This window comes from Octopus sinensis, linkage group LG19 (genome assembly GCF_006345805.1).
Source record: "Octopus sinensis linkage group LG19, ASM634580v1, whole genome shotgun sequence".
Classification (NCBI taxonomy): domain Eukaryota; kingdom Metazoa; phylum Mollusca; class Cephalopoda; order Octopoda; family Octopodidae; genus Octopus; species Octopus sinensis.
This window is the reverse complement of record NC_043015.1, coordinates 13,610,106-13,626,135: the sequence shown is the minus strand read 5'-3', so window position 1 is coordinate 13,626,135 and position 16,030 is coordinate 13,610,106. Positions and strand designations below refer to the sequence as shown.

General features: G+C 35.0%; 1 protein-coding gene across 2 annotated transcripts in view; it reads left to right on the top strand.

Moving 5' to 3' along the window:
* Positions 1–2,382, top strand: part of LOC115222176 — a 75,573-nt gene extending 73,191 nt beyond the window's left edge. For both annotated transcript variants that reach the window (XM_036511199.1, XM_036511198.1), the window contains exon 3: positions 6–2,382. In XM_036511199.1, coding sequence (XP_036367092.1) covers positions 24–1,025 — 1,002 coding nt within the window. In that variant the 5' untranslated portion in view covers positions 6–23 and the 3' untranslated portion in view covers positions 1,026–2,382. The remainder of the gene's footprint in view (positions 1–5) is intronic.
* The last annotated feature ends 13,648 nt before the right edge of the window (positions 2,383–16,030 follow it).

Sequence of the window (16,030 nt, the reverse complement as noted above, 5' to 3'; positions counted from 1 at the left end):
TTAAGATTAACCAATTTGTCAAGATGCTCAAGTGGAAAAATAAATCGTTTAAACCCAACAGTTCTTCTCCAGAAAATGTAAAAAATAAAGATACTTCAAAAAACGTTAAACCAATCAATTCAATTTTTAAAATATCTACATTTAAAAAGACCCCAATAAAAGTTACCACTTTTAATGACAAAGATAATTATACGGAAATTAATTGTAATACTATGGAGGCAACAAATGGTTTTTTGCTCATGGGTGGAAATGAACCCACTGATTTGGAAAAAATACCCAATAAAGCAAACAATGACTCATCAGATCAAACAAATAATTCCACTCCTTTTGATCCTGAACCATTGGATCATAAAGTAAGAGATAATCCTCTTTATGAAACTCATACACTATTTGAAAAGCCTTCTGACACCTCAACATCAGAATATCATGATGTCTTGGATTCATTACAGAGCAATGATGATCAAATTGGGGAGATTTCTCAAAATGTAGGTGTTCTGTCTCTAAACAGTGACCAAAAGACTACTATACAACATACAGACAAGTCACTCTATGAGTCTATAAATCTAAAAGTTTATGATAACAATATGGATGGCCTAAATAAGGAATCTAAATTGATGACTAATAATCGGATGACAGTTGCAGCAACAGTTGAACCAGATTACCTCTCTCGAAGGAACCTTTTAAACTCAAACTTAATGGATAATGATTATGAAGAAATTTACATTCCTGACCCTGATTATGATGAAGATGAAGCCACTCTCAGCTTTAAGAATGAAGATTTTGGCAACACAGATTCACAGGAAAACTCTCCTCGGCAACTCTTTACGAACTATGAAGGAGAAGATTTTGGTAAATATCTTTCTGATGAGGAAGACTTTGTTGATACAAATGGTTACACTTGGCGCAAAAATATTCAGTATCAGACTTCAAGCCCTAAATCACAGAAAGCTAACACAGAAATTAAAAGGAACCGACCAAAAAATCCAAAACAGCTCAAGCAATGTTCAAATCTGCCCCCAAAATAAAAGGTAATATAATGAGACACAATTTGAGGGATTTTAGCTATGCTGATACGAAGATGAGTGTAAAGCCAACCACTGCAAAACCTGAAAGCCGCTATCAGAAGAAGCAGGAAATATTTACAGATGATGATGATTTCATGCGCACAAAGAATTCCTATGAAAAGTTTTTAACCACTAGGGTGGTCGACAATAACCGAGGAACGCAGTGGACAGCAAAGGAGCTGGAATCAAGATTTAATGAAAATCAAGCTGAAAGTAAACCACCCAAAAGAACAAAAAATGGTAATAATACTATTGTTGGGAGATTAACTTCAAAACTTCGGCCCAAATCAGATACTAACTACTATACGTCTACTTCTATAAATTCATAGGATATTTCAGTCCTTATTTATCTCTTATTTGTACTTTCTATATAATTATGTATCATAAAAAAGATATGATTTAATGTGTGATATTATGTCTATTACATTTTGATATTACATAAAGTATTGTATGAGACAATATACAATATAAAATCATATTTCATAAAATATCATCAATACTATTGAACTACTATCAATATATATGGACATTTATTCACTATTACACAGGAAAATTAACACAAAATTCAACAGCAGAAACAAAATTGAGTTATTTAGAAAAATTGTAAAAAAATTATTTTTATTTTCAACTTATCCTTTATTTCTCTTCAACATTTCCTTCCAACTACTAAGTTACAGTTCATATTCATTTAACCTCCTCTGCCTCTCCTCCAACTTCTATCTTTCTCTTCTGATTAAAAAAAAAAAAATGACTTTATCTTTTTCTCCTTTCTATTCCTTCTTTATCTTCAATCAGATTATTCTATTTAACAAAGTTGTAATTCCAGCAGGATCTGCAAGTAATCTGGAAATCCAATAGAACTAAATAATTTCAACATTACTTGTAAAACAGAACAATATTTGGCCAAGATTAGGCAAACAGCATTTTTAAAACATATTCTTTATCTCCACATCTGTTTTAATTGCAGCCTCTATTATAATATGGTAACAGCTGAGCATGTATTGCATAACATGGCGCCAATGCAACAGCTGGTATCATTCATAGACAAATGAATAAAACACTGCAATAATACAAAAGAAAGTATTAAAGACCTGCCTTCTGGAATGTAGGCTTTAGAGTTACATGAATACACCACATGAAATGTAAATAGTTTACAATATTTGGCTTTATGGAATGTGATCTTTGTAATTAGTTGAGAACTGGTTAATGGTACTGAACACTAATATGTAATAAAGTATGTGATACATGCCTAAGTTTCAAAACTAAAACCAATTCTGTTGAGAAAGTAAAAATGTTTTTCTAATCAGAACTTGTCAGATTATTTTCTTTATAGCTTTTTCATTGATTTACAGTGATAAAAATGTTTCCATTTATTGTTTGTTTGTGTGTGTGTTGCACACACCTGTGCAGGCACATGTGTGTGTGTGTGTGCGTACATGTGTGTGTTTGTGTGTGTGTTGCACACACCTGTGCAGGCACATGTGTGTGTGTGTGTGCGTACATGTGTGTGTTTGTGTGTGTGTGTGAGTGTGTGTGTGTGTGCGTACATGTGTGTGTTTGTGTGTGTGTTGCACACACCTGTGCAGGCACATGTGTGTGTGTGTGTGTGTGTGTGTGTTTACAGGTAAGTTCAATGAGGAAAATATTTCTAGAATTCTTCTCCTTTATAAAGCTGATAAAATGATTTACTTTATATTTGGAGATATATCTTACAAGAAAAAAGACTGTTATGAAAGGCACAAGTTTATTGTAATTAATGGTGAATATATTCTTTTTATTTTATTCTTCTATTTGTTTCAGTCATATGACAGTGCCCATGCTGGAGCACCTCCTTAAAGGGTTTTTAGTTGAAGAAATCAACCCCAGGACTTATTCTTTGCAAGCCTATTACTTATTCTGTTGGACTCTTTTGCCAAACTGCTAAGTTACAGGGATATAAACACACCACCATAGGTTATCAAGCAATAGTGGTGGTAGTGGGGGACACACACAAACACACACATAAATATATACATATACATATACATGCACACACACACACACATATGACAGACTTCTATCAGTTCCTATCTACCAAATCCACTCACAAGGCTTTGATAAGCCTGAGGCTATAGCAGAAGACACTTGCCCAAGGTGCCTTGCAGTGGGACTGAACCTTAACCGTGTGGTTGGGAAGCAGGCTTCTTACCACACAACCACGCCTGCGCCTATGTGTATTGTTGAAACTTGAATGCCTTAAAGGAAGGCTTATATATAACTACTGCTGTTATTTATTATTGATGATGTTGTTGTTCTTTTCTCAGGTGATGATTCTTAGCTTAAAGCCATGGACACGTGCTTCAAGAATTTTACAAAATTTTCCTTATAATACAAGGTGTCCCAGAATTAATTATCTATTTCAATGAAATTGGGCAAGTTTTAAAAAAAATTGATGTTTATTACTTAATTATGTAAGGTATACTAGCCATCTCAATATGGCTAACCACTAAGGGTGGGTGTTACTGTAGCTTGTAGCCCCAGTAGATCATTGTCTCCAGCTGGCTTTAGGCACACTTTCTGTGCCCTTATGGTATTTGCAAAGGGAGGTCATCCCTCTCTCGTCAACCTAAGTGATACGCACGGACTGCAGTTTCTAGGTATTTGCCTGTCTTCGGCGTACGGCAATCACCGGTTTTCGATGAAGGGAGTCTGTTTGCAAATCCTTATATATCGTTTTTCCAGTAACCTTTCATCACTGATTTCGAAAAACTGTATGCAAGCAATATTGAGATGGCTAGTATACCTTACATTGTCGTGCAGTTACTGTTTACATCTCGTTCAGAGATTTATTATTACTTAATTATGATACCAAAACAAATAGATTTAGAAATCTTATGTCAAAGCTGATCAAAAGTTTTCAACATGTGCTCCGTCTGTATCCCTGCAAATTTCAGATCTATCCTCAGGGGTGTGAAACACATTTTGAAGCATTTCAAGAATTATCTCCGGTACTGCTAATTGAATGCATTCTTTTTAAGTTCAGCAAAACTATTGCTCCATCCTGGGGATGGAAGTAGAGGAAATTATTGCAGCCAAATTAAAAAAAAAGCTGTTGTGGACAGAATAAGTGGGATCCAACAGGAATGAAAATAAAATTATCAAAAAGAAAAAAAATTATAAAATTATAAACAAAATTAAAATTTTATACACTTTTAACACATATTAAAAATGATAAACATAAATAAAAGTGAGTTTAAAAAAAAAAATCGTCCAATCTCACTGAAATAGATAGTTAATTCTGGGACAGCCTGTTTTTAGTTATAGTATCTCACCAGAGGAACATAACTGAGAGTAGTAGGGGTAGTAGAATGAAGATGTAGAATTTTAACTTAGATACCAGGTATGTGATTCTTCAGAGTTGTGTGTCTAAATATATTTCTTTATTAGCCACGAGGGGCTAAACACAGAGGGGACAAACAAGGACAGACAAAGGGATTAAATCGATTACATCGACCCCAGTGCGTAACTGGTACTTTATTTATCGACCCCGAAAGGATGAAAAGCAAAGTCGACCAAGGCGGAATTTGAACTCAGAACCTAAAGACAGACGAAATACCGCTAAACATTTCGCCCGGCGTGCTAACGTTTCTGCCAGCTCGCCGTCTTCACTGCCAGCTTTAAACTGTATCCGGCAGTGAGGCCATGGTTTGTGAATTCCAGGGTTTTTAAGGAGTTCAGAATCACCTCTTAGCCACTGTTGTTCTCAGGTTTTCTGTGACTCAGAGTAGTTGCACATGTCATGATCCCAGTTTTGGGTTAAGTAACACATTAGGGTTTGCTTATGTAGAGTGGGGTTGATGATGAGGGATGAGAGAGTGAGCTTGATGGTGCACAGCTCTTCTTCACTTTAGACAAAGTCACTGTGCCACTCATCAGTCATTTCAGGATGACTAAATGGTTCTCATTGCTTCACCAGTTGAACATGAATGATATAAGACATAGTAGTACATGCTGTTTTGTAAAATGTTATTAGGAATGTGAATCAGACACAGTAAAAGATGCTCTTGTTTTGATGTAGAGGGTCACATAGTTTGATAAAAGATATTGTCTTGAAATAAACACTAACTGAAGTGAGAAGCTTACAAATAAATTCTAAAATGTGTGTAGCATGGCAAAACTATTTTATAGGTTGTCACCTGAGAAGTATCAGGTAACCTTAATATAAATACACTCACACACACACACACACACACACACACACACACACACACAATGCTGTTATAACAGCAGAAATACTGGGTAATTTACCCTTACAAAGTGGAAAAATTTGTCAATAAACAGCCATGAACTCCGAGTACCATGGATATTTGTTGACAAATTTTTCCACTTTGTAAGGGTAATTTACTCAGTCTCTCTGAAGTTCTAACGACAATTCTGCATTAAAAAAAATCATCTTACCTGTATCATATATATATATATATACATACACTTACACACACACACACACATGCACATTTACATTGATTGGGGTAAAAATGTGAATTGACTTTACATAGAATTGAAATTTTACATTAGTCTGTAGGTTATATTTTAAACCCAAAAGAAACTAAACTATAACAACAAGTTTCTTAACAGTCTAGCATCTCCCGGGGTGCCACCTCATAGACTCAAATTGAAGAGCAGATACTCAATTATTGTTCACAGGAAATTAGATGTTCCGTGTTGATGTGTTGATGCAATACTACAAGTTTGGAATGTCTAGTGCCCTTTTATTACTGTTTGGCAAGTTTGGGATAAACACACAACATAGCTGTCATATGTTTTATATATTTCTTTGAAGATATCTTTGAATGTCAATGTTTTAAACACCTGAGATTACAATTCTACAAATAAAAAGTCCTCCAGGATTTCAGTTGTGTTTCATTTTCTTTCCCTACTTGCTTTTAAAGTGCGTACCTGTCTGTAACCTTTTCATTTTAAGATTTCTTTCTAGAAGCACATGCTTTAAACCAGTGATTCTTAATTGGGGTTCATATGTCCCCTGGGGATTCATACAATATTTTTTTAGTGGGTAGGGGTGTGGGGGGTATGGGGGGTATAGGGGTCTACATAAGCAAAATAGTAAACTGGGGATCCACAATAGCATTTTAAGGGTCTCTGAAAAATTTTTGCTTTAGATGTATGTACTGGTATATATTGCAAGAAGCAGTTTGGATTCTTTATCTAACATTTTACATAGCACAACCTACACAAGTTAATGTGTGAAAAACAGAATAGGAAATTTGAAAGAAATTTCTATAAAACTAGTGTTTAAATATTGAACAGCTATGGGGTCCACCAGAATAGAATAGTAATCAAAGCGGCTCGTAGGTAAAAAATGGTCGAGAACCCTTGATTTAAATAAACTCACGTTGGGCTTGAGGTTGGGGTCAGTATGTAGGTAACAGAAATAAGATTAGGGTTAGGTTTTCAAGTTAGAGTCTAAGTTAAGGGCTAAGGCTTTGCAATTAAAGTTGGGGGTTGGTGTTAGCAATTAGGAGGACAGTTTCAGATTAGAGTAAAATTACATTTAACAAGGATTTGGGGGATTGAATTTGTGTACAACTTTTTACAGAACTGAAACTGTAAAGTTTAAAATTTGGGTATCTGATAAAAAAAAAAAAAACCTTTTTTAAAAAAGTAAGAAGATATCTACTAAGTGAACTTATTCTGAAAGTTCGCTGAGTGTTTTTCAATAATTTACTTAAAGTTAGATAAATGTAATGTTACCGTTAATTCCCCCAGTTTTTAACTCGGGCATTTCAACTGTTTTTTTGTTTTTTGTAGTCAAAGGGAAATAACTCTTCAAGAAATCATGCAGGCCCACATACTAAGGGAGAATACTCTGTATATATATTTGTCGACGTGGTTTTTCAAGGTTTCCATTTTTGAACTAATTCGTTGGACACAAAGTCGGTCCTGAAACAGCGAAGATGGGTAATTTTTCTCAGCCAGCTTATTGATATAAGTTGAAGGAGAAAAACTGACTATTTGCAGCAACAGCTCCTTTTCTGTATGTTTAACTCCAGGGAATACTAATGATAAATATATTTGCCTTCTTTTCCCAGTTGTTAGTTCGGATGGTGAACAACTGCACGGTCTCTACAAAGTCACAAACAGTAGCGTAGCTAGAGGAGGAGATTGAGCTGCACTTTTGGGTCTCCTGGATAAGCATGTATGGGGGTGCGGGGAGGAGCAGCCAAATAAAGGGCTACTCTGGGCGGCACACACTGTAGCTACGCTATTCGTCACGAAAGTGTTTCAGGGTGATCGTCATTTGAGTAATTATCTTCAATAAGTTCCGAGTACAAAACCTGTTAAGATATTCCTGTATCTGACATCCTCTTTACATATTACTGGTATACATGGGCGACTGTTGGTCTTCCATAAACAACCTTCCCTGGATTTGTACCTTGGAAGGGGCACTTTCTACGTGTAATCCGATGGTTATTCGTAATCGAAGGGGATCTTTACTTTTACATGTTTCCGAAGGTATCAAAGAAGTTGATTTTTTTCTTCCATAGATTTTGTTCTTTTCCGACATCTTTGTATTATATTCATCCCATTCGGCGCTCTGGACCGATTGTATTTTTGCTTGGCGAAGTCTCTGAAATCAAAGTATTTAAGGTCGATAAGCCACCTAAATCTCACGGCCGTGGAACAACGTAGAGAACACAACACCTTGATATACCAAAACTTTTATTTTGAGTCTCAGTTTGTGGTTGAGAAAGACACAAGAGTGGGAAGTGCTTAATGACTTCATGGACTAATCGTAACCGGTTGATGTCATCTTCGCGGGAGTGAGACAAAATACTACCGAGATAATGAAGGGTAATAATTTGAAGAGGTCTTCTTTCTTCTTCGAATTGATTTGGTATGTTGACAGTGGAGTCAAGTATATCACCAACATGAAGGAATGAATGAGGGATGGTTTGTAGATAGAATTTGGTTGAAGACGGACAGCATTATCGTTGGCATATTGCAGCGTCAGAAGTGTTTTGCGGTATTTCTTCGGTTCTTTTGCGTCCTGGTTTCAAATCAAGGTTAACTTTGTCTTTTATCCTCCTAGGGGCGGTAAAATGAGTACCAGTTAAAATAAGTACCTGACAAACACTGAGGTAGATGTAATCGGGTTTTTCCTTCCCCCAAATTGCGGGCTATGTGCCAAAATTTGAAACTCTTCTATCAACAATCGTCACAACCATGCTAAACAAATAACGAGTCTTTTATTTTTACATCTCATTCTCTTATCATCTTCCATTATTCCATCAAATTTTCAAAAAAATTTCAATAAATGATCTATAAAATGGTTTTAGTTTGAGATCCCATTTCCTTAATTTTTGGTTTATGCAAATCGATCCATTATTATGGTTATAAATCTGCATTTTAGCGCCTTCATTACCGAATTTCCCACAAATAATTTCAGTGAGTTTTTAAAACAAGTGTAGTAAATACTTGCAAATTTTCCTTTTTAATCTCCCCAAACATTCTTATAGATTTACATACTGTCAAAATGATTATTTTTGTACATTAATAATGGTTTTATGAAAGGTAGGGTATTTTGATGACGCATGCTTATATCTGCAAAACAGACAATGATAAAGTTTAATCCTTTATTTTGCAGATTTATGTACCAACTTGTAGATTTATGTACTTTTGTAGATTTTATGTACCAACTGATTATATTTTCCCACAATTTATACATGCTAGATACTTTAATGATATTAACTTATATCCACATAAGCGACATTTTTCATCAGATTTATACGTGATACCGTAAGAAGAAAATTACGGTCATTCTTATTTTGTATTTTCTTCTTGTTTTACTCATTTGAAATTTAAACATCATTTCTAACAGTTGAGTAAATTGAATGCATGCATTAAAGTACGCAATCTGCTTGTAGATATTCCATTGCGTTCACATGAAGCTCATATGATTACATCCAATCTATGGGATCTCATTTAAATCATAAGATCTACTCCAGTCTGTCCTTTAGTTCGAAAACTATCAACTCGCAAAAACAAGCTGACTCAAGTAATCATTGAGAATAACCTGAAAAAGATTCAGTGGGATTTTGGTATTGTGACAAGAATCTGACTCATGCAGTAATTATCATCTTTCAGGGGTGAACTGATGATAATATCGAAAATCTTATACCGCTAATGTTCATTTTTTAAAGTTCCTCGGTTTTCATCATTACTGAACTCTATTCGTGCGGCCATCATAGTTGCTTCATTAAAAAAAAAGTCTGTTATTTGTTTTATGTTAACAATGTCCAGCAGATCAGAGCGGTGAGCTGGTAGACCCGTTAGCTCATCGGACAAAATGTTTTGCGGTATTTTTTTTGGCTCTTTACGTTCTGAGTTGAAATCCCATCGAGGTCAGCTTTGCTATTTCATCCTTCCAGGATAAAATACCAGTCAAGTACTGGAATCGGTGCAGTCGACTAACTCATCTACCAAAGTTTCTGGCCTTGTGCCAAAATTTGAAACAGTTGTTAATGTCCAGAAGACATTTCATTCTTTCTGTTGCTACAAAACATCGTAGACCGGTTTCTATCATAATCTGGGTCGTGAAATGGAAGTACACTGTTACTAACCAGTGACACCATCGTGGCGCCGTACAATATTTTTCCAAATATTAATCACAATCGCACGTGTGTAATCGGACAGACGGGTCAAACTGTTGGATTGTGTTTACACAAAATATGTGTAAACACAAAAAATATGCAGTATTATTGGTTTCATAGATTGGCATAAGGTCATCAATTTCGAGAGAAGTGAATAATCGATTATATTCACCCAGTATTCAACTGGTACTTATTTTATCGACCCCGAAAAGATAAAATCAACCTCGGCGGAATTTGAACTCAGAACGTAAAGCCGGACGAATACATTAAATGGCAATTTCTGTCTGTCGATCTGTCTGATACCATCTTGATGCCTACACCGGTGAACCAATCTTGAAACTTTGCATTCATGTTAGAATAACACCCAGTTCAATTATAGGCTAATTGGATTTCAATGAAAATCAATAATCGGGCTCCTAGGAAGGGGGGTGTACTATTTGATAAAATGAGAAGGGTGCAGAAAAGTTAGTGTGAGGGAAATATGGTAGCATAGTGAGTGTGGCTGATATCAGGGAAGGAGAGAACAGTGCTGTGTAAATGACAAATATGGAGTGGCAGTTGGATGATAACGTTAATACAGCTGTCATAAGTAACTTTTGAAACGCCGAGGAAGGGAAAGAAAGGTGGGTGTGAGGAATACGTAGCTTTAAGGAGAGATGGGTTTGGTGGCTTTTCTACAGTCCATCGCAAAGAAACACACACACACACACACGCACACACACACATACACACATACACACATATACATGCATACGTAGATACATACATATGTCTACTATACACCATTTTAAACTCGTGATTACCTGTGTGTACGTTTGTAAATGTGTGTGTGTGTTTGTGTGTGTGTGTGTATGTGTCACGTCCTATAATTGTCTGTCTCTATACTTTTGTTGTCACATGTAAAATTTTGAAATTACGTCAAAACTTTCAAATTTGGTATATTGAAATAGTTTTCCACGTTAAATCCGATTTTGTTAATTATTTAATTATTTGTTACAGAAAAATTTCAGAAAAATGTTATAGAGGTTTAAAGTTTAATCAGTTTTACCTAATCAGTAAACAGAAAACAGTATTTGGAAGCTGGCATTTTCTGCATGATAGCTGTCTATCACAAAATGAAAGCAAAATCATTACAAGGAGGAATTATTATTAAACACACGAAAGCAATGCATTACGACGACCAAAATTGTAAGAACTTCAGAAGTTTTAATAAGTTTTAATGAATAAAGTCATGTGAAACGATCGAACAGACATGCAAATAATTTAAAAAGGAAAAAAAAAAAAAAAATCTTCAACGAAGTTTTTTGTGAAAAATTGCATAAATCTGTCGGGGAAGGCATGGTCTGACATGGAATAAACAAAAATTTATATGAGACATTCTATTGTAAAAATTGCCCAGCAACGACGAGCTATTCGGTTAATATACCAATAAGTGCGGCGAGCGGGTAGGATAATTACCGCGCCGGATAAAATGCTTAGCTGCGTTTCTTCCGGTTCTTTACGTTCTGAGTTCAAATGCTGCCGAGGTCGACTTTGCCTTACATCCTTTCAGTGTCGATGTAATCGACTTGCCTCCTTTCTCCAATTCTCAGGTTTTGTCTACCGAAAGTAGAAAGGACTATTAAATATATCAATAACATAAATAACATAAATAACATACTGTGTAGTAAGTAGCTTGCTAACCAACCACACGGTTGCGGGTTCAGTCCCACTGCGTGGCATCTTGGGCAAGTGTCTTCTGCTATAGCCCCGGGCCGACCAATGCCTTGTGAGTGGATTTGGTAGACGGAAACTGAAAGAAGCCTGTCGTATATATGTTATATATGTATATGTGTGTGTGTTTTGTTGTCTGTGTTTGTCCCCCTAGCATTGCTTGACAACCGTGCTGGTGTGTTTACGTCCCCGTCACCTAGCGTTCGGCAAAAAGAGACCGATAGAATAAGTACTAAAAGGTGGTGCTCCAGCATGGCCGCAGTCAAATGACTGAAACAAGTAAAAGAGTAAAGAGTAAGAGTAACGTAAACATTTTCTTGACTGGGTTTATCAAATATATTAGAACCAACTTTACAGTTTGTTTAGTTTGGTATTTCCGACAGAACTGAACTCGTATAAACTAAATAAATGTTGAGAGCCATGTGTTAAAAGATAATTGGGTGGAGTATATATATATATATATATATATATATATTATATATATATAATATATATATATATATATATACACATATATAACATATATATATATATATATATACATACATATATATATATATATAATATATTATATTATACTATATATATATATATATATAATATATATAATAAGAATATATATATATATATATATATATATATATATATAATATATATATATATATATATATATATATAATACATACATATATATATATATATATATGCTGCAGTTATGTAAGGTCTAGTATGAGTAATCTTTATTTGTTACAATAACATAGAGAATTTCCTCCATTGAGTGCAATGTTTCCGCCCCGACCCTGCCATCTACGTGTTTCTTCCCGCAAAACATCTAATTAACCCTGTCTACAAATTATAACCATCGGAATTTCAAGCTGGGCACAAATCGCAGAGAAAGCAAAGCTCATGGGTGCTGTTTATTTCTCAGCAACGCACGCACCACATCTCTGGGGAAGAACTTCCACATCTTCGAGAAAACAGTGTTGTTTGCCATGGGATCAGCCAAACCTTCATCCAAATCTGACAAAACTTTCTTGCTGGCTTGTTTATTGACTCCAATATTTTTCATCTCTTGCGTAGGAAGTTTGCTGTTGTCCTACTTACGCATGCACCGATGGGACCATCTTCGACCCAGATTTTATCAAGCTTGGTTTAGTTTAGGGTTCCTTTTTCACTCCCTTTCTATCCCCCATCTCTTTCTCTCTCTCTCTCTCTCCCTCACACACGCACATACACACACAGATGACTTATTTGTTGCTTACTTTTATCATATAAAATTCTTCAGTAGATGATAGTATTTTTCACTATCATTTAACCTTATCCACAGTGGCTTCATCCTCAGACGATTTTGACAGATAACGTCAACCAATCAATCAATCAATCAATCAATCTGTTTCTTTACTATCCACAAGGGGCTAAACACAGAGGGGACAAACAAGGACAGACAAACGGATTAAGTCGATTATATCGACCCCAGTGTGTAATTGGTACTTAATCTATCGACCCCGAAAGGATGAAAGGCAAAGTCAACCTCGGCAGAATTTGAACTCAGAACGTAACAGCAACCGAAATACCGCTTGGTATTCCGGCCGGCGTGCTAACGACTCTGCCAGCTCGCCGCCTTAATCAATCAATCAATCAATCAATCAATTAATCAATCAGTCTGTCTGTCTACATTTGTTGAACTCGCAAGCGACTAATTACCTCATCCTGTGTTCATTCTGAATATTTAGAATAGCCTGTAATATACAACACACACACACACACACACACACACACGCACAGGCACACACACATACACACACATGCACAGGCACACACACACATGCACTGGCACACACACACATATATACCTATTTACCTACCCGATGATTGTCTCATCTTGTCAGATAATAACCATCTCATATTCAGTCTGATTGTTCTGATTTGCTTTCATTCTTACATGTGCGCGGATATGACTTTTCCGTCACGCATTCATTACCATAGGACTTCATAAAGTACAAAACGGATCAAAAGATTAAATTACTGTGTGACATCTGTACGCCATTAGATTTAAGTGGCAAAAGTTTGTACAACACTTTTGCCACTCTCGGTTACCATAGTAGGTTCCAATGACAAACGTTGCAAGATGTGTGGTACTATTTTGACTGTGAGCTTTATTGTCAGAGTATCCTTCTCTTATAAGAGCTGCCTTTCCCACGGCTTGGTCAGAAATAACGGGAACATCCTTTACCCTTAGAAAATCTATTTCACCAATAGATGGGACCCTGACAGATACTATCGTTCCGGTTCAAACCAAACTTAGAAGTAATGGTAACAAAGGAGTGAGTCCGAACCTCCGCACCAAAAGAAAACTCTAGAGCTCCTACCTGCCTGCCTACCTACCTACCTACCTACCTACCTACCTACCTACCTACCTACCTACCTACCTACCTACCTACCTACCTACCTACCTACCTACCTACCTACCTACCAACCTACCTACCTACCTACCTACATACATACATACATACATACATACATACATACATGCAAAATGTGACACGATACATATATACAAAATGTGACAACAAAGATACGAAGCTTCAAAGATGAAGCTTTGTACCTTTATTAGAAACTAGTTCCTTACTTACAGGAAGACCTCAAATAAGTAAAAATTGCGTCCTTGATTACCTAGTTGTAGGTTGTCTAAATTCCAATGAAAGAAACTTTATTTGGGGATCTGTCTGTCTTTTCTTTACTGGAGTAAAATTTGAGAAATAAAGCCAAACGAACATAGTCACGTTGATGGCCATACCAAGGACGTACAAGAATCAGACCGAAACAACGCTTTTAGAAATAAGATTACACCTCAAATATTTCAATAAAAACAACAGTCTAATGTTAACACAGCAGTTTTGAATGTGTTCTCCAGAATAAAGAACAAAAATCATGCAATATTATACTTGCCAGCTGCCTTGAGGATGTGAACATTTGGTCTAAAGTTGAGGAAAGAGTTAACTACAACGAAACCTCCATCTCTTGTATCTTGGCTGTAAATTAAAAATTTTTTGGTGATGTGCCAAGAAAGAGCCTCACTTTACGACACCCCAGCTTAACGAGTTTTATATTTCAAGCCCAAGGTCCAAATTTTGAACGTAGTGCAAATAGTTTCTACTACCATAACAAATACTTCTGCGAGTTACCGAGAAATTTATAGAGAGCGAAAAAAAAAGCTTCTTCTAAGCAAACAACTCTAGACTTCAGTTCTATATTTGGAGAGATGAGGAATTATGTACATTATTTACATTCGACGGATATTTGTCCTCATCTTGTTTGTTGTTAACACAACGTTTCGGCTAATATGCCCTCCAGCCTTCTTCAGGTATCTTGGGGAAATTTCGAACCCTGGGTTCTCATTCCTAAGGTATTTTTCGATGTTGTTGTTGTTGTATTATTATTATTATTATATTATTATTATTATTATTATATTATTATTATATTATTATTATTATTATTATTATTATATTATCATTATTATTATTATTATTTATTATTATTATTTTATTTTATTATTATTATTATTATTATTATTATCATTATTATCATTATTATTATTATTATTATTATTCTATGTTTGACTTTGCTTTATATTTGTTAAGTTGGCTCCAAGTCTCACCCAGAGACCTCAAGAGACAACAGGGTTGGAAGTTCATGTTGTTGTTATGCCTAGTGTGCCATAATTTGGGGGGTGGGGATGTAGTACTAATGAATGTCTAAAAAAAAAAAAAATTTTTTTTTTTTTTTTTTTTTTTAAACCGAAAATTATGGTTGTTTTAAACCTTGAGGTTACATAGAGAGTATTTTGCGTAGGATATGAGCAGTTCCCATGAGCACTATCTTTTGAACTTCTGCCATTTTTGGGTTTCCTGGTATCTGAGTTAGGTAGCTATCAGCCCCTTTTGCTATCATTCCCAGGGCACCTATGACAACAGGTATTGTTTTAGTCTTCAGCTTCCACATTTTGCTGATTTCTATTTCAAGATCTTTATATTGCTCAGTAGGTCCTGACAGATACGTTATATCGATTGGGACAGTCATATCAATGAGGAGGCATGTTCTTTGTTTGAAGTCTTTCAATATGATGTCTGGCCTATTTGCATCTATCTTCCTGTCAGTTTGAATGGTGAAGTTCCAGAGGAGTGAGATGTGGTCATTTTCAAGCACTGGGGGTGGTTTGTGTTCCCACCAGTTTTTTTCATGGGGCAAATCCAGGTTTTTACAGATTACCCAGTGAATATATTGTGCAGCTCTATCGTGCCTGTTATTATTATTATTATTATTATATTATTATTATTATTATTATTATTATTATTATTATTATCATTATTACTATCATTATCATTATTATTATTATTATTATTATTATTATTATTATTATATTATTATTATCATTATTACTATCATTATCATTATTATTATTATTATTATTATTATTATTATTATTATTATTATTATTATCATTATTATCATTATTATTATTATTATTATTATTATTATTATTATATTATTATTATTATTATTATTATTATCTTTATTATTATCATTATTATTATTATTATTATT